The 15,578-nt window shown below is 38.9% G+C and overlaps 1 protein-coding gene across 1 annotated transcript; it reads left to right on the top strand.

Annotated features, from left to right (window-relative positions):
- Positions 1-77: 77 nt before the first annotated feature.
- On the top strand, positions 78-13,240 carry LOC121380838. Its single transcript, XM_041509826.1, is given in 8 exon segments — positions 78-198; positions 2,346-2,418; positions 4,777-5,369; positions 7,398-7,506; positions 7,509-7,631; positions 8,258-8,420; positions 9,647-9,806; positions 12,287-13,240. Coding segments are annotated over 8 exon segments (1,281 nt in total). The 5' UTR covers positions 78-171; the 3' UTR covers positions 12,320-13,240.
- Positions 13,241-15,578: the final 2,338 nt, after the last annotated feature.

Raw genomic sequence — 15,578 nt, 5'->3', positions numbered from 1 at the left:
GTTTTCTCAATACTGTTCCCTAAAAATTAATTTGCACTTACATGATTATCTCCCTTTTAGTTGTTTACAAATGGTGTCCTGTATCAACCTGATTTGTCTTCGTAGTATGTTTATATAATTTTTCATAAAATAAATAAGAATAATGGATAATTTTCTGTTGTAAAGGAAACAATGAAGAAATCTGAAGTCGCTGAAAAGGTATATCCGAGAGAAATGTTTCATTTCATGAGCATTTCACAATTCTACATGTGATGTAGTTAGGCAACTTAGGGAATGCTAATGTTACATTTGCTTTGGTCTGTTGTTGCCATTGTTGTTTTTGTTGTTTTAATTACTCATGCCTCTGATTGATATGTTGGAAAGATTTCTGCCCGCACCCCCCCCCCATTTGGGGTATTGAATTAGCGATATCAAGTGCTAGGGTCTGGATTCGAACTTCAGACCATCGGGACTGTAGCCGAGCACTGTATCCACTCGGCCACACAGTGGATCAGCAAGTGAGACTGCATTTTAATAGTTTTAAATATCATAGCGTGTATTTTGACGGAATGAACCAAGTGTTTATGGAATAAAACGAACCTTTAGTCCCATAATGCCTTATTGTGTCTTCTGTGCTATATTTCTACCAAAAGCACCAATAAAAGCACCGTATTAGAAGAAATTTTACAAAGAATAGTCAAAATGTCTAATTTTTCAAAGGCAAAACGTAGTGATACTAACCCTAACCCTAAACCTAAACTTACATTAATTCGAACAAATATTGTTGGGGGGGGGGGGGGGTTGCTGGCAGATTTTAAACCGATATGTCTACATAGACTGCATGGTGAATGTTTCTGTTATGCAATCCACAAATTCAAAATAAGACAGTTGCAATGATTTACTTTTTTTTTTTTTTTTTTAAATGGCATGTATTAGAGTAGAGAGAGAGAGATAGTTTCAGAGAGAGAGAGAGAGAGAGAGAGAGAGAAAGAGAGAGAGAGAGAGAGAGAGGCCTAATAGAGCATCACTATGCTGGTCAAAGGTTTGAGTTTGAAGAACATTTCCTGGTCAGTTGCTGTCAATCAGCTCAGTTAAAAGTAGTCAGCATCCAGAACAGTTAAAGGGAATCAGGAATCGAAATAAGCATAGCGCATGGTTTTCCATATATACAGGTCGCCATAAATTACAGGCCTGGTAACCTATTTATAAAGTTTACAATTCCCATTATCATTTTGGGAAGAACGAAATATCATTCTGGACTATCTTGGTAACCTGAACAACCATTCTCGACTAATTTTGTTACCTGGGACTTGTTGCACATGTAGAATGGGACAGTGTATTTGTAAGAGAAAAATCAACCTCCTCGATAGTCCAGTGCTCTACCAACTGAGCTAATAGAAAACTTCCCACTAGCTACTTCCAGTAGGAGCACCTCATACCTACACTACTACATACTCCCCCCTCAAGCGAAGCTACGTCCCGGAGCTGTAGGCCATGGACAGTTGAACTTTTACAAGCTCTAACTGGGATATAATTGTAGTCTTGTGTTAAGAACACACCCAGTCCTTACATCGGCTCCAAATTCTGTTACTTATTGTTCATAGACAAGGCTTGGTTAAGAACTGTATTATACATGTGCTTCAGCCAATCGCTAAATTAGATATTGCAATTATGCTGTGGTGATGGTGTGGAGAGGTATCTCAGTCAACTACATAATGCATTCCTGGACAATTGTTGGCAGCTTGACTGCCCAGCATTGTGTTAATGTTGTAATATCTCGAGACATCACTATGTGTAAGATAATGATCATCCACTTAGCATACATGTCTAAAGTGACTGTTTCTGTACTGAAATGTCAAGTGGCTACCATATTTGCTAGTCCTTCATAAAGATATTTTTGAATGAATCAAATCACAGCATCTCCAGAAGTGTTCCTAAAGTAAACACCAATGTGATATCAGATTCTTATTCAGGCATTTGAAGACAAGCGGCTGAGGATTACACAACACTTGATTAGACACCTATTAGAAGTGTTCCTACTGGCAGTAGTTAATGGGAATTTGCCTATTAGCTTAGTTGGTAGAGCACTGGACTCTCATTCTGACTGTCTGTGGTTCGAATCCCTGCTGTGGAGGTTGATTTATCTGTTAACACTAGTATGAGATATAGGATTACAGCTTGCATTATTGAAGATGGCGCATACATGAAAGACTGAGGACACTCTTGATACAAAACTATGAATCCGTGGACCCAATCTGATGATCTTTGTCTTATTCACATGATCATGCAATAAAAGTGTCTTATGAATGCACAAGTGTTTAATGGCAGAATGCTTTTGACTGCTCAAAGCAATGTTTAAATTGTAGGTCAAAGAAATAAAATTGAGGCAGCAGAACTGGTTGAAGCAGCGAAAGGAAGAAAAACAAAGTGAAGCTGGAGGTATTTAAATATGCTACCCAGGCTATTTATTTGTATGTAATTTACATTAACATTATGTATGCAAGGTTTGAGATGTTGCCAACCTTGCCTAAGATAACTCAGAACTTAGAGAAGACAAGGAATAATAATTAAAACTAATAACTGACATTTTAAATCTGCTTTTTGCCCTTGCATTTTAGATCATCTTTTGATGTAGATAATATAAAGGATAATAAACGATTTACCAGTTATTATCAAATTTATGTTCTGAGTGAAATAATTTTCTCTAGTCACGAGCTTCAGTGAGTGACAAGTGAAAATTATTTCACGAGGGACATAAATTTGATAATAACTGGTACTGAGTTTGTTATTCTATTTATTACCCCTGCTATTTTTTAAATTGTTTTTTAAAGCCTATATTTTCGATATAGCCTACATCAGCTACAAGTCTATGTATACAGAAACGACGTAAACAACTTTACTGTTCTGGTTATTGCTTTAACTTTGTATTTTATTCACGTTTCACAGATAATTTTCAAAATCCAAAGTTCTATATATTCTGTAAAAAAATAAATAGAGGATTCGTCACGAGTATTTTTTAATATGGGAAATATCAACCGAGGCTTCGTTAATCTGTATTTGTCGAGCCTTTGGCGAGACAAATACAGATTAACAGGCCGAGGTTGATATTTACCATATTAAAAAATACGAGTGACGAATTCTATTTATCATATCACTGTCAATTTTGTTTATTTTTCACTTAAATGATTAATAAACAAAACCCCAACGCTCGGACGTAACAATTTGTTATGACATATGAATACATGTACATGTCAATCACTCAGCTGGTAATCGGTTTGTCAATACACCTTGAAGGTTATCTATGCTTTCTGAAATTAGGTTAAAAACGGACAGAACGATTGTAGCTATTTAAACAATTTAATACTAATTTAACAGTTTTATATATAAACAATGAAATTATAATAAAATAACTGACAATAGCCAAATTTTTTAAAATAACTTTTCGCGGCATTTTGCTGAATACTACGTCATTGTCAGACATAGGCGCATCTACGTCACTGACCTATTTAAGGGCTTCATCAAGTTCAGTCGCCGTCGGAATCTACCAAAATGATTCTTCGTTGTTTTATGGGGACAACAGGACTTTTAGGCTGAGCCAGATTTATTACGATGTTGCCCCCACTGACATTGCCTCCAAACAGTGTGTTCACACCGCCGGAAATATTGATGATCTGTGATTGTTTCGAATTTAAAAGTGTTGTCGGATTTCCTTCGAAGACGAACACGCGGGAACCAAACTTGAGGATTCACCAGATGTAGATATCGCGGACAGAATGTGCGACAGTTCTTTGTGTTGGTCGTGATTTATATGGCTGTATGCATTAACTGAATGAATATTTTTGTGTCCTGTTATCTGCATGTTTTAATGAGCAGGAACGTGATTGTCGTTCAGTTTTTGGACCAGATATTTGTGTGCAGAGTGGTTCGTCAGTCGTTTAGTGGTACAAATATTACCACTCGAACACATGTTTTTCATCAGTCCAGCAAGTTTATTTCTACCAATGCATTGCCCGAGGAACCACTGTTCTCCTGCTTTCGGCATACCAAGTGTGTGTGTGTATGTGCGTGTGTAGCAATGTAGAATGGGTCGTCAGCACAAAATTTCGCGGTCGTTTTGAAGAATAAAACTTGAAAACTTCAACGGGACATCGAAGGGGATTTTGTGTGTTTGCCCACATTTTTGGAATAACGTCTCTGCAATCGCGGGGATTTTCTCATACTTTGCATACTTGCAAAAGACAACTTCAAAAGACGCCATGTTTGTTCGTCAACAATTTTGACAGGTGAAAATAGTTCCACGTTTTGGTATATAATTTGCGTAATAATGTAATTTGCATACTTATGTTCTAAATATTTGCATACTTATGTCTCAAAATATGTGATTTATGTAATGGGCGTGCCCAATGCTATTCCTTAGTAGTGATATGATAAAAATAAATCTATAATGAATTGCATTAAACTACCATTTTATTACAAGATTAAGTAACACTGAAACTAGAAAGATGTAAACGCAAACGCTTTAAACTACATGACGTCATTGTGTAGTAAATACCTGATAATACTAACTACCGGTATACCCTTGCAAATCAATTTTTCATCAGCTTCTTGTGGTAGCACTGCTGATTGTCATTGTGAATTTCGATGGCTGTGCTTTTCTAGCCGTTTTAGAGTGTATGATCACCAACCCTACTCTCTCCTATTTTTAAATCAATATTGGTAAAAACTCTTTGTTTGATTTATTTTGTTATAATTTCCAGATCTGTGTATGCTGGAGTTTACCATTTTCTTGTTTTTAAGCACCTGTCAAACAAAGTCCTGAAGACAAATCTGCACACGGTGTCAAATCATCAAGTTACAAAAGAAAAGATTCCGAAAACAGCAGCAGCACAAGGAAATATATTCAGACTAGAAATGTTACTATCCCTGGCTCTACCTCCCAACCACCACGAGAAATAAACAATGTTGCCAGTGATAGAAAAGACTGCAGCAATAAATTCAAAAGTTGGCTTCAGACACGGACATCGAAAGATGATACAAGTGTTCAAAGTAAGACCTATAAAATAACACCTGCCAAAAGCAGAGATGCTGCAGGAAGAAAAGTGACCACCGATGTTGGATCAGCATCTAGTGGTAAATTACTGAATCTACAGACTTTCACCCAAACGGCAGACAGAGGGCAGCACAGTCAGCTTATCTCCCCTGAACAGTTTAATGATCTGGCTGACAAGATTGTTAGCAAAGTGAAAACTGATTTATGTATTTCTCAAACAAGATGGTCAGGAGAAGGAGATCAAATGGAGAAGGTGTCAGATGATGCACATGCTGATACTGGTGATCATTTAGATAGGACTTTATCCAGCCATCATTGTGGTGTTTGCTCAAAACATATGGTGAGTGAAAAATAAAGTATAATTTTATCCTATAACTTACTCATAAGATCCATGTCATAAAACCATTTGATATTTATTAAATGTTATTAACTTGGGTTAATAATGTTTTACTGTTAATGGGTCATTTGTTTACAGCCAACAAGAATTGTATACCTGAGCATAATGTTTTGATGAGATTTAGTTGAAATGCGTGATGTCAGACCACATTTCTGCTAATCACGGTGATGTCATAACTTTCAGAACTTTGATTTACTAAATACTGAATTAAAATGTTATTTTAGAAGTGTTTTAGGATAAATAGAACACGCTACTCATGTTTTTTAATATGAAAAATATCAACCTCGTCTAGTTAATTGGTATTTGTCTTGGCAGAGCCTTGACAAATATTGATTAACATAGACTCGGTTGATATTTTCCATAGTAAAAACTCTTGTGATGTATCTTCTATATACTGGTTAGCCATGCTGTTATTAACCTTTTTCTGTGTTTATGTTTGGTCATGACTTAGTGTGCAGTTCAGTTAAAAGAAATAGAGAAAAAAAAAAATTCTTGACACACTCAGAACATTTTATTTACAGTAATAGTATGTTGGAGATATGGTTAAGGACTATATAGATAATTACTATTAAAGTAGAGAAGAAACCGTCTACCACGACTCTATGGGATGCTCATTTCAGTTAGCAGCAAGGATCTTTTATATCACCATTCCATAGACAGGATAGTACATATTGTATGGCCTTTGTTACACCAGTCGTGGAGCACTGGCCAGAATGAGATATAACCAATGTGACTGGGATCAGTCACAAAGCAATCGCACATCAGGCAAGCACTTTACCACTGGGCTAAGTTCTGGTGATGTCAGTATTACAGGTGTACCGGTACTCTAGCCGAGTCTGGACTACATGTATATTCATGAGTCTGGACTACATGTATATTCATGAGTCTGTTACAGCTGAACTTGCTGTAAGTCTTACAATAAGACTCAAATACAGTGACACGAAATAGAGAAATGCCTTTCCATTTTTGTTTATGTTTGCCATTATTGGTAGGTTGACCATTATAGTATTTAAATAAACCTTTTGAAGTTTTTTGTTATTTTTATTACAAAATAATGATTGTGTATGTGGTAATGCAGACACTTAATAATATATAACTGCACAACAAAATGGTGATTTGGCTTGTGGGTGGGTAACACAATTGTGTGTGTGTGTGTGTGTGTGTGTGTGCAAGGTAATTAAAAATTAGCAAGTTCTTTGTGAAAAGGGCAGTCATATAATATTATTTCATTTAAATATTGTGTAATTTTTCATAGAATTTATTCTGGCAAAGTAATTGTTTTTAAAACAATATTTATTCAGTAAATGAAGATGATTGGCAAACAGGCGGTAAGCCTATATTAAATGTATGATTCTCCATGCAAAATAATTGCCATGACATCATGGGAAACATATTGGGCCAAATTTACAAAGCCTGTTTTAGACTTATATGCATCTAACTACATACATTTCCAATGCTTAAACATCTGCATGTAAGAAAAACAGTCTTCGTAAATTCAGCCCTTAAGTTTTAAGTTAGTGTTTTGTTAATGACAAATGTATTGAACATTTCTTTTGTAAAGGGACAGATCCTAGTTTCAACATGTGAAAATTAACAATAAGTTTAGTTAATCTACAAACCTGTAATACATTTGGATAATGTTACAACTGAGTAAAACATGAGTCTGTGACTTTAAACTGGTGAAATACCCTCTAAAAATAGACTAACACTCGACTCCATAACTGTTACTTCTCAGACGCACGTACATTTTTAAAAATATGATAAATGCATTTTGTGATATTAAAACACCAGGATGACCAAAAACACTTTGAATATACGAAAATTAATAATCTAAACCATAAAATCGAAGTCAAGTATGATTTCAGTTATCAAAAACGGCTAAAACAAATATGCCTTAGTGTTTAAAAACTAGAGTATGTCCCATAACATACAAGTAAAGTGAGACTTTCTGTATGCCTGTTTGTGTTGTAGATCAGCACAGAAACCATGCCCATGTTGCTGATCCCGTGTGGTCACAATGTGTGTAAGAGCTGTTCTCAGGGAAAGTCTGTGTGTCCCGTCTGCCACTGTTCCGTGACCTCGTCAGCATTAACATCATGCTGCAGCAGATCATCCAGGAGTACCAGGGCCGGGTGAGAAGTCTGGGCTCCAGGAAGCAGACCAACCAGTCGTCATATTCTCCTCACAAATACACCGAGACCAAAGGTATATAGACGTAACATCTTGGGAGTAAAAATTGAGTAGTTTGAATGCCACTAGTTCACCTGGGTCCATATTTTCGAAGCCATCTTAGTGCTACGAAATTGAAAACCATTGTAAGCTATAAGGTCAATGTGATGTGTGCTATAGTGACATTATAGCCTACGACGGTTTTATGATTTCGAAGTGTTAAGATGGCCTCGAATATATGGACCCAGGTCAGTTAAATATGATCCATTGTGAATACTATGCTATGTGTGTGTTTGTATTTGTTTTCCGCAAGATTGCCCACAAAAGTATTTATTAGTCATGCTATTCCTACCTATAATTGGGGGTGGGGGTGAGACTAGTGATTATTTTTTTTATGATGACAACTAATGGAAGGATTTTTAAATTTCTACCCATGACATCAAAGTAGTGTTGGTTATTTGTGGAAAAACATTAATACACTTGTAAATAATTTGAATTCTTTGTTGAAATGGCAAGAAATGTTATCTGAAAATGCATATTTTAACTACCCTGTTCCAAAAAAAGAATTAAAAATTAAAATTATAAAAACAAAACAACAGTGAACTCCACCTCATGTGAAGTGAATGGTGGTTAGATTATATTATTTTTTTGCCTAATTCCAGGTATGAGCTACCATGACAAGCTACAGACTCTGCTCACCAGACTGGAGGTGCTGAATGAAGAAAAGGACAGCGAGATGTCTAACTATACCGGACTAACAGCCGATCTCGGCAAGCAGGAACAGCAGCTTGAAAACATCAGTCGGCAGGAAGCTAGTATCTGCAGGTATCAAGCAGTTAATGTTATGTCAGCTATGAGGCTAGTATCTGCAGGTATCAAACAGTTAATGTTATGTCAGCTATCAGGAAGCTAGTATCTGTAGGTATCAAGCAGTTAATGTTATATCAGCCATCAGGAAGCTAGCATCTGCATGTATCAAGCAGTTAATGTTATGTCAGCTATCAGGAAGCTAGTATCTGCAGGTATCCAGCAGTTAATGTTATGTCAGCTACCAGGAAACTAGTATATGTAGGTATCAAGCAGTTAATGTCATGTTAAATCACCAGGAAGCTAGTATATGTAGGTATCAAGCAGTTAATGTCATGTTAAATCACCAGGAAGCTAGTATATGTAGGTATCAAGCAGTTAATGTCATGTTAAATCACCAGGAAGCTAGTATATGTAGGTATCAAGCAGTTAATGTCATGTTAAATCACCAGGAAGCTAGTATATGTAGGTATCAAGCAGTTAATGTTATGTTAAATCACCAGAAAGCTAGTACCTGAAAGTATCAAGCAGTTAATATTATGTCATCCATCAGGGAGCTAGTATCTGTAGGTATCAAGTAGTTAATATTATGTCATCCATCAGGGAGCTAGTATCTGCAGGTATCAGGCAGTTAATGTCATGTTAAATCACCAGGAAGCTAGTATCTGTTGGTATCAAGTAGTTAATGTTATGTCAGCCATCAGGAAGCTAGTATCTGCAGGTATCAAGCAGTTAATGTTATGCTGAATCACCAGGAAGCTAATATCTGCAGGTATCAAGCAGTTAATGTTATGTTGAATCACCAGGAAGCTGGTATCTGCAGGTATCAAGCAGTTAATATTATGTCAACCATCAGGAAACTAGCATCTGCAGGTATCAAGCAGTTAATGTCATGTCAGCCATCAGAAAGCTAGTATCTGCAGGTATCAAGCAGTTAATGTTGTGTCAGCCATCACGAAGCTAGCAGCTGCAGATATTGGGCAGTTGATGTTGTGTCAGCTATTAGAAGGAAGCTAGTATCTGCAGGTATCAAGCAGATAATGTTATGTCAGCCTTCTTGCTTCACAGTATCCATGCATACACACAATAAAGGAAAGGAATTTTTGTTTAACCTTCAATGGGTGTAAGCATCTATATTAGTGAAATGATTGATAAACATTTGGGATTTTCAGTCATTGGCAATATTCCATAGACACAATGTCACATCAAGGTTAAATAATCAATGACACCCTTCTCACTTTCAGACAGATATCATCGTTACAAGAAAAGCTAGCCATATTGCAGCAGCACAAATCCGAGTACCAAGTACAGTGTAGCCAGGTGAAGCAAGATAAAGAGGAAGTGAGAAAACGGGTCGCCATGTTGGAAGATACCATAGATTCCCTGTGTGCTGAAATTGATAAGGTATTGTTGAGTTCATACAGTAGGATCATGTCAGTAGTGTAAAATTTATATATCCATAGTGTTTTAAGTATTTTGATCTTAAGGATAATGATAAAAACACTTAGTGGAGAAACCAGAGATAAAAAGAAGCATAATTTTTCACTATTCCAAAAGATCTACATGTCCATCAGTATTTTTATTTGTCCAAAAACGTTTATGATTACTTAAAATGAAATGTTTTTTTGTTTTTGTTTACTTATCCACCTGATAACCTTTGAGGTACATTCTGCTTGTCCGAGCAGATTTTCATTTGATGGAACAAACAGACAAATGCTTATTTTGAACATTGGAAATGTTATGGTTTGTTTTGTTTAAAGACACCACTAGAGCACATTGATTTATTAATCAACAGTTGGGGCGGGACGTAGCCCAGTGATAAAGTGCACGCTTGATGCGTGGTCGGTTTGGGATCGATCCCCATCGGTGGGCCCATTGGGCTATTTCTCGCTTCAGCCAGTGCACCACGACTGGTACATCAAAGGCCTTGGTATGTGCTATCCTGTCTATGGGATGGTGCATATAAAAGATCCCTTGCTGCTAATCAAAAAGAGTAGCCCATGAAGTGGCGACAGTGGGTTTCCTCCATTAATATCTGTGTGGTCCTTAACCATATGTTCGACGCCATATAACCGTAAATAAAATGTGTTGAGTGCATTGTTAGAAAAACCCATTTCCTTCCTTATTAATCAACGGCTACTGGATGTCAAACATTTGGTAATTTTGACATAATTTTAGAGAGGAAACCTGCTACATTTTTCCATTAGTAGTAAGGGATCTTATAGACAAGATAGCACATACCATGACCTTTGATATACCAGATGTGATGCACTGGCTGGAACAAGAAATAGCCCAATCAATCACAATCAATCAATCTCTCAATCAGTTAATGAACCATACATCACATCACATCCATCCATCCTATCCCATCCATCCCATCCATCCCATCCATCCTATCCATCCATGCCATCCATCCATCCATCCTATCCCATCCATCCCATCCATCCCATCCATCCCATCCCATCCATCCCATCCATCCTGTCCATCCCATCCCATCCCATCCCATCCCATCCCTTCCCATCCATGCCATCCATCCTGTCCATCCCATCCCATCCCATCCCTTCCCTTCCCTTCCCTTCCCTTCCCGTCCATCCCATCCCCATCCCATCCCATGCCATGTCCATCCTGTCCCATCCTTCCCATCCATCCATCCATCCATCCATCCATCCATCCATCCATCCCATCCCCATCCCCCATCCATCCATCCATGCCATGCCATCCTGTCCATCCCATGCCATCCATCCTATCCCCATTCCCATCCATCCCTTCCCATCCATGCCATCCATCCTGTCCATCCCTTCCCATCCATCCCATCCATCCATCCTGTCCATCCCATCCCTTCCCATCCATCCATCCATCCATCCATCCATGCCATCCATCCCATCCCTTCCCATCCATCCATCCATCAATCCATCCCATCCCTTCCCATCCATCCATGCCATCTATCCTGTCCATCCCATCCCCATCTCCATCCATCCATCCATCCATCCCTTCCCATCCATCCATCCATCCATTCCCATCCATCCATCCATCCTGTCTATCCCATCCCTTCCCTCCCATCCATCCATCCATGCCATCCATCCCATCCCTTCCCATCCATCTGTGCCATCCATCCTGTCCATCCTATCCCTTTCCATCCATTCATCCATCCTGTCTATCCCATCCATCCATCCATGCCATCCTGTCCATACCATCCCTTCCCATCCATCCATGCCATCCATCCATCCTGTCCATCCCATCCATCCATCCTGTCCATCCCTTCCCATCCATCCATCCATCTATCCAACCATCCATCCATCCATCCTGTCCATCCCATCCCTTCCCATCCATCCCTTCCCATCCATCCATCCATCCATCCTGTCCATCCCATCCCTTCATGCCATCCCATCCCATCCATCCATTCCATTAATCTATCCATCCCATCCCATCCCATCCCATCCCGTTCATCTCAATCCATCTCATTTACCCATCTCACCCCATCCCTTCCCATCCATTTATCCATCCATCCATTCCATCCATTCCATCCCATCCCATCTGCATTCCATCTCATCCCGTTCCATCAATCCCGTCATCCCATCACATCAATCCATCCCATCCCATCCATCCATTCCACCCATCCCATCCACTCCCATCCCGTCCCGTTCATTTACCCATCTCACCCCATCCTGTCCATCCATCCATCCCATGCCATTCCATCCCTTCCATCCATCTATCCATCCCTCCTGTCCTTCCCTCCCTCCCCGTCCCTCCCATCCATCCCATCCATCAATCCCATCTATCCATCCCATTCCAACCATCTCATTCCATCCATCCCATTCCATCCATTCCATCCATGCATGCCATCTTGAGATATTAATATTATTTTACCAAGTTTGTTTCTACAGGTGCGCTTGCTGAGTGAAGGTTCTCGTATGTAGCAGCAGATGGCTGACATGTTGTGCACCAAAACAACTCATTGCAGTGAGCAGGCAGCAGAGAGCATACACCAACCAGGAACTAGTGTTGCTGCATTCATCCATCCATCCATCCAGTAACCAGGAACCAGTGTCGGTGCATTCATCCATCCATCCATTCATCCACCTACTAGGTATCGGTGTCACTGCATTCATCCATTCATCCATCGACCAACCAGATACGAGGTGGAAATATAACCTAAATCCTAAATCATTACATATTATTAGCAGAGAATGCAGAATTGTGTAAAAGAATTCTTTTAACTTGTCATCACAAGATAATATATGTGGTAACATACGGATATTTCGACAGTTGGTTCACAACATAATGTATTGTTAGAACCAACATCCATGACATATTTTGTAATCTTGTAATGTTTGTTGTCAGGAGAAAATGTAGAGTTGTAATCAACATCCAGCTATCATAAGAAAATGGAGAATAAACATTCAAAAGCAAAATTGGAGGATTGTAAATACACCATTCACCTTTCATCAACCACCATTTGCTGTGAGAAAATCTGTTTTGTAACTGGCCATTTGTTAACAAAAATGTAGACGGCCATCAATTACAGTTATCTTCCCAAAATTTGGGAGCCATGTCATGACCAATTCCAGAAATACATCTGCAGAACCTGTCTCTGACTATGATTATTTTGTGACAAACAGCTTTGTGGAGGCAGTTATTAGACTGAAGTTGATAGCGGAGAGCATGTAACTTGCAAACATGTGTAACTTAACAGTGAAGACTTCTTTTGTGGGGGATGGGATTTAGCTCAGTCAGTTGAGTTCTCGCCTGAGGTGCTTGCATCACAGGATCGAACCACCTCAGTGGATCCATCGAACTGATTGTTTTTTCTCATTCCAACCAGTGTACCACAACTGGTCAGAGACCGTGGAATGTGTTTGTGTCTGTTTAAAAGTACATGTAAAAGATCCCTTGCTGCATTAGGAAAAAATATAGCAGGTTTCCTTTGATGATTATGTGTCAGAATTAACAAATGTTTCACATCCAATAGCCTGATGATTAAATAAGCAATGTGCTCTAGTGGTGTCATCAAACAAAATAAACAGTAACTTTGCTGCCATGGAAGAAATAGAAACTGTTTAAGAATGCTTAATATTTGCTGTTTAGACGATTTGAAAATGGCTATGCTTGTTTCCACCAATATATATCTTATCTATGCACATATCAAATGACATAAAAACCTTCTGTGATTACAATTATTTGATTGCAGTATTTTATATTACATATAATTTAATAAAGATGGAATATTTTATTATTCATGTATATGTGATGTATTTATTGAGTCTGTAAGCAATAAACAGTTACGTTACTATCATGAATTTGTACTTTGTTTTTTATCACTGAGGTTTACTCACTGCTTGTTGGCATGCAACAGAGCTCCTCAAATCGGCAGTAAAATAAACTGGCATAAATACAATATGCTATAGCAGGCCCGTACGCAGAAATTTATATGGGGGGGTGTATATGGGCATGCCCCCCCCCCCAATGTTTTTTTAAATCTAGAATGCAGGAGATGCATTTTCCTGCATTCTGGGAAGTAAATTGGACCTTTTTCTTCTTTTTTTTACACATTCACGGACGGACCTCAACAGACCATGGGGGGTGCATACACACCCTTTGCACCCACCCTGCATACGGGCCTGTAGTCAGTCCAGCATGTTTTATTTTACCTTTCTTGAAAGTGGCATCATTACAATACTGTGTCATTACAGAGTAAACTTAAGCTGCATCCTAACCAGACGCGAACAATGTGAGCAATTATTTTAGTAATCGTTGATTTCAATCGCCATATCCTAACCGTACACATACAGCACGACATATAAATCTGTCGCACGCATGCAGTTAGGATGCGGCAATTGAAATCAATGATTTCTAAAATAATTGCTTGCATCACTCGCGTCTGGTTAGGATAAAGCTTACAGTTTACTCTGTAATGACACAGTATTGTAAAGGAATGAATGAATGAATGTTTAACGACACCCCAGCACGAAAAATACATTGGCTATTGGGTGTCAAACTATGGTAAATGCAAAAACAATTATTGTGTTGTAAAGGTGCCACTTTAGTGTTGTTTTTATGTTCTGGTGGAAATGTTTTTCTCCTAGACAATGTCTGTAATCAAATGGGCATGCCTATGAGAGTTAGGTGAAGACCTGGCCTAAAACAGGAAGGCAGGAAGGAAGGAAATGTTTTATTTAACGACGCACTCAACACATTTTATTTATGGTTATATGGCGTCAGACATATGGTTAAGGACCACACAGATATTGAGAGAGGAAACACGCTGTCACCACTTCATGGGCTACTCTTTTCAGTTAACAGCAAGGGATCGTTTATATGCACCATCCCATAGACAGGGTAGCACATACCACAGCCTTTGATGTTCCAGTTGTGGTGCACTGGCTGGAGCAAGAAATAGCACATTGGGCCTACTGACAGGGATCGATCCCAAACCGACCACACATCAAGCAAGTTCTGTAGGCTACATCTCGCCCCTTGACCTAAGACAGAAAAGTAGACCAAAAACTGGTAGGCCTACATAGCCTTCTCTCTTTTTTTGCCAACTAAATTGTCTTCTTATTTTGCTCTCATTCAATGCCTATTTTTTCTATTAGGTTTTTACTATTTGGGGTCATAGCTAATGGGGGTAAGTGTCCCTTCCCCCACTCTGCACCTATAAACTTGAACAAAGAAAGAAAGAAGTGTTTTATTTAACGACGCACATTTTATTTACGGTTATATGGCGTCAGACATATGGTTAAGGACCACACAGATTTTGAGAGGAAACCCGCTGTCGCCACTACATGGGCTACTCTTCCGATTGGCAGCAAGGGATCTTTTATTTGCGCTTCCCACAGGCAGGATAGCACAAACCATGGCCTTTGTTGAACCAGTTATGGATCACTGGTCGGTGCAAGTGGTTTACACCTACCCATTGAGCCTTGCGGAGCACTCACTCAGGGTTTGAAGTCGGTATCTGGATTAAAAATCCCATGCCTCGACTGGGATCCGAACCCAGTACCTACCAGCCTGTAGACCGATGGCCTGCCACGACGCCACCGAGGCCGGTGTATAAACTTGAACAATGAATTTCAAAATTTGTCTACAGGACTCTATAGTACTGTATACCTACTGTGATTTTTTTTGTATGCGCTCCACCCCCAGACATAGCCTAGATATTTTGCCGACTTCATTTGT

This window comes from Gigantopelta aegis, chromosome 9, assembly GCF_016097555.1.
Source record: "Gigantopelta aegis isolate Gae_Host chromosome 9, Gae_host_genome, whole genome shotgun sequence".
In the NCBI taxonomy this organism is placed as follows: Eukaryota; Metazoa; Mollusca; class Gastropoda; order Neomphalida; family Peltospiridae; genus Gigantopelta; species Gigantopelta aegis.
This window is presented reverse-complemented; position numbering and strand designations above follow the sequence as displayed.